The sequence below is a fragment of the Austrofundulus limnaeus genome, unplaced genomic scaffold (assembly GCF_001266775.1).
Source record: "Austrofundulus limnaeus strain Quisiro unplaced genomic scaffold, Austrofundulus_limnaeus-1.0 Scaffold10, whole genome shotgun sequence".
Taxonomy (NCBI): domain Eukaryota; kingdom Metazoa; phylum Chordata; class Actinopteri; order Cyprinodontiformes; family Rivulidae; genus Austrofundulus; species Austrofundulus limnaeus.
The window spans coordinates 2,125,166-2,135,409 of record NW_013952412.1 but is presented as its reverse complement, the minus strand read 5'-3'; the positions used below and the strand labels follow the sequence as shown (position 1 = coordinate 2,135,409).

Genomic DNA, 10,244 nt, shown 5'->3' with positions numbered 1-10,244 from the left:
TAATTATGCTAATCTCCTCTAGCGTGCATGAGCAGCTGGATACGAACAGGTGGAATTTACACAGCTCATTTACACACTTTTCCTGAAGATAGAAGAGTTTGTTGAATCTGACGTGACATGTTCGTACGAACCCTTCGTACGAACAAAAGTAAGAGAAATTTAGGATAAGAATACGAACATGTTTTTGCATGAGGCCCCTTGTCTTTTTCCCAACCACAAGTTCTTCACAGTTGTTTTTTTTATCTTCCTTCCCCATTTCTTTTTAAAGTCTGAACATAATAATTAAAGCAACTATGTCAGTTGTTTTGAAATTTTCCAATATTACATGTTATGTATGTAATGGCTGAAGAAGAGAAAATTATTCTTATATATTGACTCTACTGCAGTCTTGTAAACTTATGTATAAAACAAAATGTGTATATCTATTTATTTCAGTAGAACACTCATGAGGTGTGTTGGGTTAGGAGGTCCCTGTGCAGAAGTGTTTCCTCAGCTCTTGGAAAAGTTGCTAATTCGGAACTGTTTTAGTGCTGATGACAGATAGTGTGAGTTCTCTGTTTCAGCACCTGGATAAATTTGACATATCCTGCTGTTTTCAGGTAGAATGGCTGAGAAATGAGGATTCTCTGCGTTTTGGTGATGATGGTGTGATGAACACGAAAGGTGAACATGATCTAATCATCTCTGAAGCTCGACTCTCCGACTCTGGGAACTACACCTGCGTCGCTAGCAACATCGTGGCCAAGAGACGAAGTGCCACAGCTTCTGTTGTGGTTTACGGTAGGCTATCAGATATTCACTAGGTTTTACTCTGGTCCTCCACCACAGCTGAGCAACTTTAGACCAGAGGTTCACAAACTGGGGTCCCAGGAGCCCCAGGGTTCCATGAGAGTTATCATGGGGGTCCTCAAAAAATGTCACTAAATTGTTAATTTGGTTCTTCTTTTAAAAATGCATGAAGAACAATGAACTTATAAATCAACCATAACAAACTAAATAAAAATATATATTCCCATGTCTTGTAAAACAGCAAGGGGTTTATGTGACCAGGGGTAGACATAAGGATATTTTTCAGGTTGTCCAGCAGACAACCTGTTGACAAAACCTGGTTCTCCGCAAAACATTTTGGTTGTCCAAAAGAATCTCAAGAAAAATGTAATTTAATAAATATATTGTTCTGTAGACAAAGTTTATTATATATTATAATTGTTCTCAGTCAGCCAGGTTGACAGGGTCTGCGTGAATAAAACTTCCTCATTCTCTTCTTTGAAATAAAATGTTACTAATAAAATCTAAAGGTTACCCAACATTCATAAACTTCTTTAATCAAGGTCTTTTTTTTCTTGGTTGTCCACAGGACAACCAGGAGATAGGTAGGATCTGGTTGTCTGAAATGAAAATAGGTTGTGTCGGACATCCTAAACAATTATTATTATTATTATTTTTTATTTACTGTTATTTTACCAGGCAAATCCCATTGAGATCTCAGATCTCTTTTTCAAGGGCGGCCTGGGCCTGAAGGCAACCTATTGTACATGTTTTTGTGTTGTGGGGGAAACCGGAGTACCCAGAGAAAACCCACGCAAGCACGAGGAGAACATGCAAACTCTGCACAGAAAGACCCCAGGTCCGAACCGGGGATCAAACCCAGGACCTTCTTGCTGTGAGGCGTCGGTGCTAACCACTGAGCCGTCGTGCCGCCAATGGTTATGTCTACCCCTGGAGGGGGTCCCTGGAATTTTTATCACTGTTGTAAGGGGTCCCCAGACCCAAAAGTTTTGAGAACCCCTGCTTTAGACAACACAAAAATGATTAAATTTGCTGTCAGTAGCTGAGAGTCATGTTTAACTCCTACTTTAGGCACTAACTGATTGTGGAAGATTTGTTTTTTAAAGTTTGCATTTATCTATTGCAGTTACCTCTACCTGTCTGTTAGAAAAAATATATCACGAACATGAGATTTATAAAAAAAAAATCTCAAAGTAGTATCAGGGTGAACATTTACAGTATTGTAAGAAAATTAAGTGTTCATTCACTGAAATCGAGGCGAAACCACATAAATGTCGAATAGATTTAAATGTGAAGAGAATGAGGACCATACAACACCAATGACTGGAAATGAACGGAGGTTTAATGCTCTCAATGCAAGCAGGAAACCCACGCTGAATGAAAAACCGGAAATGCCGGTACGTTCTTCACTGCCTGCTCCGCCCACTACTGGCCTACGGCTGAATCGCAGGCACTCTGAGTAGAAATGCTTACCTAATGTTTTATAATCGGTTTCTTATGTGCTGTGATAATGTTTCAGGCATATATCTAAGCTATTTTAATCAAGACATAACAATAGTTAAACAATGGATTATAAAAGTCAATACTTAAAAAGGAAAACTAAGAAAATGGTGTAGTTCTTTTAAAATCAGTATCTAACATGACTAATAAATTTCTTCAGTATAACACAATAACTTTTGCAGTCAATTCAATTCAAGATGGCCATCACAGGTGATTGAGCTTAGAAAACACAAAGTCTATAGCTCAGCCTGTTTTAAAGATAGTTATCTACACTTTACACTATCTATACCAGTGTTTCCCAAAGTTGGGGTCGGAACCCAAAGTGGGGTCCAGAAACATCAAGGTGGGGTCCTGAAAATATTTTCTGAATTAAATACATTTTTGCCTTAGTTGTTACAAAGGAGTGAGGTTAGTGTATTTAAAATGGATAAATGTAGTATAAAAATATTGTTACTATGCCCATGTTTTGTTGACCTGATACAAATGTGTATCATCCAAAAACAGTTGTGGGCTCAGGTCTCTGCTGCTGTTATTTTGTGGGTCAAAAGCTGAAAGGTTTGGGAACCACTGCACTTTGGTTCCCAAAGTTGGGCTTGGGACCCAATTATGGGTCATGAAGCACCTTGGATAATCTCCAGAAATCAATTTAAAGGGTAATAAAATAATTGCTGATGTAATATTTTCCCTATAATTATTACAAAAACACAAAATAAGTAAAAATAAGTATTTATATTTGTGTATAAGCTGTTTAGATTGTCAAAAAACCTGTGTTTTTAGGGTTATTAACAAAGTTCATGTGCTCAGACCAGTAATATTTGGGGTTGCAAGTTTTTGACATGGATATTTTGTGGGTCAGAAGACAAAACGTTTGGGAACCACTGATCTATACTATAGTCATCTACAAGACCGATGGTCGAACCTCAGATTTTAGGAACAGTGGTATGCACAGATATTTTGGGGGACTAGTGCTCCAGTGAATAAAAAGGACAACTTGAACGGTGCTCGGAATCACCAGCTGTCCTAGTAGTGTTAAATATTTTACAGACACATCTTGTACATCGGGTTCATGTTTCAAATCAGCAGCCAAATGTCGTCTGATGCAGAAGGCAATATTCAACACTCTATAGGTTGATTTTTGTAATAAATTGGCAACAACAAAGAGAAGTAATGGCAATTTGTGCATACTTTGGTGTCGATAAAATAACCATCAAGTTTGTTTACACAACATTGCTCCTGGCTTTCTTTCTCTATGAAGGATCTTCTTTCCATCTGTCCCTCTGTTTATGTTTTTGTCCATGCTCTGGATTCTGACGTTTCAGCTTTATCTGTCTGACTGGTATTTTCTAATGATTTGTCTCCCTCATCTTCATCGTGTTTAAAGATGTCCTCCTACAGGACAGCATAGAGCTGCCTCTCTGCTCTACCTGTCTATAAGAACATTAATATGAAACGTCTTGGTAACAAGAGTCAGTGCAATGAGTTATAACATTAAGACGCACCAGACTGTAACTCACTGTCATGGTCATCATTTAACACTCTAATACAGGGGAATTAAACACATTTACACAAAGGGGACTAAATTAAAAACTTGATCAAAGCCACGGGCTAATTACTGTCAATATTTATTGAAGAAATGTTATATAACAAATTATTCATACAGAAATCAAAATGACCTTTTCTAAATTATGTTTTATGTAGCATTTTGAACATATGTGTGGGTCTGAACTGTAATTTCATTGTGCTCTGTACAATGACAATAAAGCTCTATCTAACTGATAGATTTAGAAAGACCTCATTAGCATTTATTTCTTATGTAGTACTCTCTATCAAAAACTTTTAATTTCTAATATCTTAGAGATATGTGCAATTACAGTCCAGCAAATCAAGTGAAAAAAAACTCACAAAAAACAAAAACAAAACAATTATTTTACTTAAAAATAAGAGAATACAGAAAAAGATACCTAAAGTTGATTTTCTGATATCAGCACATTAAAATAAAAGATTGCTGAAAAAATGTTGCATAGCCAGTGGTGGGCAGTGCTAATCCAAAAATTAGCTCCGCAATTTCTAAAGCGTTTATGAAAATATTTAGGTCCACAACTTCAAAACCGCATGTGCCATAGAAAAACTAACGGAAGCTAATTTTAAAGCACAAGTTCAATTTGACACTCAATAGCTAGCATTAATTCATGTACAATATATGTACAACACTGCCAACTAGTGGTGTATGAACTCTTTTACAGCTTAATTCTACAACAGCTGGTTGCTGGGGATGTGAGTTCCTGAAACAGACCTTTAGCTCCTGGTGTAAAAATTAAAAAGTTGTTGAGGATTGCTAGTTCGGCTGATTCTTTGTCTTTTTATTTTGTTTGTTGTAGATTTTTCATTAAAGAAGCATCAATAAAATAATTCTAAAACTGTTTATTGGAAAACTGAAGCAATGCATTCTGGGTACATGACGGATTTGATTTGTGACGGGAAACGAAAGCACGAAGAACAGGAAACTATCTGTACTTCAAAATAAGAGCTTGGATTTTAAAGTTTTCCATGTAGTTGCTCCAGTTGACCACTAGATGTCAGTCTTCATCAGCATAACATCTTTAAATTATTTCTGAGTCTCTAACCCTGTTGGCCGATTGCTTCGACCAATTACATCAAGTATTGAGCTCCAGCATTTAAACTTTTTTTAAAGGAGCTCCGACTGTAAAGTAAAATAAATCAATACATACAAAATTTTAGTATGGATTACAAACGTTTACTGTTTTAGCTGGGACAGGGAGTTCTAAACACTGCCTTCCTTCTACGTAAGCAGACACAAAGCACTGTGGGAAATCAGAACCGTGACCCAAAGCAACAGTCAACAGGATGCATACCTTTCCAATAAGTGTGTTTATCTGGGTGGGGTGCTGTTGGATAGATCATGTGTTGTGATTCATTGACAGCCATCCTTCTGCTGTTCAAGATAATGATGATTGGTAGACAATTAGTTATTAGAGGTACTGCATTTTAATTTTAGAAAGCGCAAATCGGCTTATGAATTACAAAAATGAGTAAGACCACTAAAGCGCAAATGAAATTTTTAGCTCCGCAATAAGTGGATTTGCGCTTTAGCGGGCTGGTGCCCACTACTGGCCATAGCGAAAGTAGGAACAAGTCGCTGACGCACAAATTGAGAAAAAAAAAGGAAAAACCATCAATTTTTGAGAAAATATTGATTTTATGTTTTTACAAAATATGCTAGTTGAAGTTAAGAAGGATCCACTTCATGCAGGGTCGAATAATGGGCTGAGTCGGATTTCCAATGGGCGTGGTTATGGTTGTGGTCAGGAAGTATGCCGGATGACAATGTTATAATTCATCGTATCTCCTTTTATTTATTTCCTGGAATAAAAATCTACATCTATTGCCAACATTCCCATTTCTATGAAACATTGCCGGTGACCGAAGAGTGAAATCAAATTTATTTTGTCATCAAGCAGTCTAGCGAAATGCTACATGCTGAAAACAAACAAAGCCCACCCAGCAATATTTCGTTTATTTTATGCGCAAATCATCTGTCAGACGCAGTCCTCACTGCACACTGTTAATAATTCAACTTTGCCTACACTATCAAGTTTGCCCATGGATTTTATACAAAGTAACTGTTGATAAATCAAGCCCCTTAGTGTAAAGGCATGGCATGAAAGATGGTGGGCAATTTGCATTCCTTCAAATATGGCTAGGGTTCTGATTTATTATGGATCTGCATGTAATTGTTTGGTTCTGCAAGTAAAATACAAAATAGATATTATATATACTCATTACAACATTTTTCACAAACTGCCACCAAAACCAAATTTCTTGAAAGAATTTATATGGAAGGCATCTGAGAGTGGAAATTTTTCACATTTTAGTTTAATGGAGTACCCAAAGACTTAAAAAAAACTTACAGGCATATTTACAAGAATTCTATTGAAAAGAAAGCTGCAAAGTGGTCAGTACCACTCTGCAGCTTTTATCTGCCAACACTAAACACCTTCTTCAAAATTCTTTGCATCACTGCAGGCCGTCAAACACTGTTTTTCACCGCGTCATGGCCTTGTAGAGGGTGAAACTATAATGTTAGGTTTGCTGCACATTTCTTTTACCAAAGCACAACCTTGATTGAAGTGTTTCTGTGCTCATTTTTCTGACCTCCCATCATATTTTTCTTCCTTTTTTTTTCATAAAATGTAGCAGAATTCATCTGATTTTTGTATACCTTTTCATCAGTTCATTCTCCAATCTTAACACGTTTGCCAACGGTTTGCTTCATACATAGACATCCTAAATTACCACAGTGTATAATTACTTTTTTTTGTAGTAATTTAGTACCTTTTCCTTGTACCTCTTAGTGAACGGAGGCTGGTCGTCATGGACAGACTGGTCGCCCTGTAGCGTACGGTGTGGTCGAGGTGTGCAGAAACGATCTCGAACGTGCACAAATCCAGCTCCCCTCAACGGAGGAGCATTCTGTGAGGGACTGTCTGTGCAGAAGAGCACCTGCAGCACAGTGTGTCCAGGTAGGAGCCACCAAACACTTAAATATGAGTCATTCACGACCAAAATATAAACTTAAACATGACAAGAAACAGAGCATAATGGGTTTTTTTCTCACTCACATTAAATTCATTATTTTCCTGAATCTAGAAATCATTCCTGATCACGCAGGGATCAAACAAACAAGTCCTTCACACATGCAGGAAGTAATTTGCATCTGTTTAACATGTGTTAATGGAGGTGTGTCAAGGGAGGTGTCTCACCTGTGCTCAGTTATATGTTAATTGTGATGTACAAAAGAAATGTGTGTGGATGCAGGCGTACGAATGGTTTGATTCATTGGGATTTTTTTGTGCGTTCGCCATTTTCTGGATTTGACTGTACATCATGTTTCAGTAAGAAATCCACGCAAGTCTTTGTACATGAGGCCCCTGTAGTCCTAATAGGGACCAAAGACTGGTCCTAATATGGTGGAACTCCATTTTTGTGTTGGGGATTTGGTTTAGGACTAAAGGCTGAGTCACACTAGAAGATTTTAAAACAGTCGGCCAATTTTCAAAGACTGATAGAGCCCACACATGAGGATAAAAAAATCATGGATCTACCAGGTTTGGTCCTACAGCGTGTGGTGTACAGCCACATGGCAAGAGACAACACACTACACACGAAAAGATATTTCATTCATGAACTGTCAGATATTAAATCACACGAGACTTCCTGAAATCTTACGAGAATTCAGATGCCCGAGGAAAAATCTCACGTGGTCTCCAGAGACGTGAGTAAATAAACATTTGCAACAAGGAAGAAACAATGTGGATCGCTTGTGGACGATTTTTACCAGAAGAAAAACAGTTCCATAGGACTTTTAACATCCAGCAGACTTTCTGGTGAGTCATGACAATTTTTGTTTACGTCACCTCGCTTTCTGATTGGCTACACGTCTCATTCACAGGCTGAGAGTTCGGGTGAACACCACACACACTGTGATATTGGGCCAAAAAATCTAACATGTTGAATATCCCTGATTTGAGGTCAGACCGGTCCTGACGTCCTTCCGAGCTGATTAGATCACTCTTAACTCACCACCCACGGCGGGAATGTCTGCTATAATTATCTTTAGAGCCATCACGATAATCTGGACTTCCTTCAGTTTGTCGGAAGGGCAAACATCGGCCTGATTTTCTTGTAGTGTGATGCCGGCCAAAGGTGTGAATTGAGTTTAAGTCAGTTTTAGGGTCAGGTAGGTACCTGTGAGGTTAGCCTTAGTCTTAGGGTTGGTGGTCAGGGTTAGGCTGCAGAAAATACTGGAAATGAATGGAAGTCAATGAATGGTCCTAATAAGGATAGAAATACAAATGTTTGTGTGTGTGAGAGTATAACTCTTTGCTATCTGGTGTGGACGACGTTTGATCATTTTCCCGATACCCTCAGTCTAGTGAGCACCCACTGTTCCTTATGGGGACAAAAGTCAAGTTCCCATTGGGGAAAATGTTGTTGGTGGGTCAGGGGTCAGGTTTAGGACTAAGATGTGAATTGAGTTTAGTTTAGGTTTAGGGTTAGTTATGTACCTGTGAGGTTAGGTTTAGGGTAAGGGGTCAGGGTTAGGCAATAGAAATGACCAGTAAATGAATAGAAGTCAATGCAAAGTCCACATAAGGATAGAGGAACAAATGTGTGTCATCTGTCTAAAACAAAATATTTAATGGGTGACCATTTACAATTGATTACTTTTTTGAAGAAAACCCCTTTCAACTTGGTCACCACAGCAAACAATTTTCTGTTTCTCTGTCAAAAATACAAATATTGAACTAAGGTTGAGTGGTAGTAGCTGAGAGTCATTTTCAACACAAGCACTAACAGGTCATTGATAAGATCTCCGTGTTGAAATTTGGCGTTAACTTTTTGAGTTAACCCTGTTCGTCTTTTAGCCAAATACTGTATGTCGTGAACCACTGGACAGCTTTTAATAAAACTCTTAGAAAAATATATCAGATGATTATCATTAACTACTGTAATTAACTTTAGGAGTCACCTCAATTCACAATGGCCAATCAAACAAAACCAACACAAACATGGTTTAAAGTCCTGCAAAAACTTGATGTTGTGGTAGTTGATACTCATTCATAACCCAGATTTAACAAATCTGAAGATCTTACCTGAGACCTTACATAATATTTTAAAGACTTAACTAAAATTTTGAAAACTTGATCATTTTGGAACATAAGTTCATTTTAGTTTAAAACTCGGACATAAAATTCGGTGAGTGATATACACGTTCCTTAAAGAAATACTAGGCCTTTGTTTTAAAGGGCCAGTATTTTGTGTTTCTCAGGTATATTGTTCAATTCTATTTCATAATAAAGTAACTATGTCACCTTCAGTTGTTATGAAAATGCAGTCATTTTGTATAAATCTTCAATTAATTTGACTTTGCATCATAGCTGTTTTTAACAGAGAGGACAGAGTCCTTGAAATTGGCCTCTGTCTCTTTAAAAAGCTTCCCATTAATAGATGGGCACTAAAGGACAATATTAATTTTCATGATGATATTTGAATAGACATTATTTTGTGTTACATTGTGGTAATATTGGCAAATGGCAGAAGCTGAGACATTTGCTACCTTTTCTTTTGAGGAAAACCTACACAAAAACACAACGCTGAGCTGAATCCAGTTGTAGTGGAGGATAAATGTCTTAAAGGGGACCTATTATGCAAAATTCACTTTTTAAAGGTTTTTTTTTATTCAACTTTGAGTATGTAGTTCTTAAAAAACAGTCCTAGGACCAAAAAAATGCACCCAGGGGTATATTTACTGTAAGTAAATGTATTTTTAATGTATATTAATGACAAGTTTTATACTTCCAAGTTTTATACTTCCGTCATTTTGTGATGTCACAAGCCGCATGACAACCCACCAGAACCTGCGTTCAGCCCCTTACTTAGCAACCCCCGGGTGAGACTCCACCTCCTCAGTATAAAAAGCCGTCACGGTTGTTGTTGTGCAATGCGCAGCTCATTTCACAACAAGCCTCCAACAGGGCAATGGGTAGAGTGTTGGACCAGAGAGTGGGAGACCAGGGTTTGAGACACAATTTAGTTATTTATTTTTATTCGTTATGAACACGTTTTCTCATGTACCTCTATTGTTTAGCTTATTAAAGCCTTGTTAAAGCCTATTTGTTCGAGTTTCTGAGGTATTTTGACCGCTGCTGCTCCCTGCTCTGGTAACAGCATGCAGAGTGAGCGCAGAGCAGAGGAGGGAGAAAAAAGAAGCTGCGACCACGACTCTGCCTCTGGGTCTCATATGGTTGTACAACGGAGCTCCTGCTATTATTTTAGCCATGCTAACGTAAACGCTGGCTTTGGAGGGCGGAGTTAATGTCAACAGATTTTTGGAGGGCGTTACCAACAGAGCTCATTAACATAAACAGCTCTTC

General features: G+C 37.9%; 1 protein-coding gene across 1 annotated transcript in view; it reads left to right on the top strand.

Annotated features, from left to right (window-relative positions):
• unc5da (unc-5 netrin receptor Da) overlaps positions 1–10,244 on the top strand; it is a gene marked incomplete in the record, with an annotated part of 274,340 nt that overhangs the window by 120,250 nt on the left and 143,846 nt on the right. The window contains 2 exon segments of the mRNA XM_014001635.1: positions 600–780; positions 6,663–6,830. Of these exon segments, the coding sequence (XP_013857089.1) occupies positions 600–780; positions 6,663–6,830 (349 nt within the window).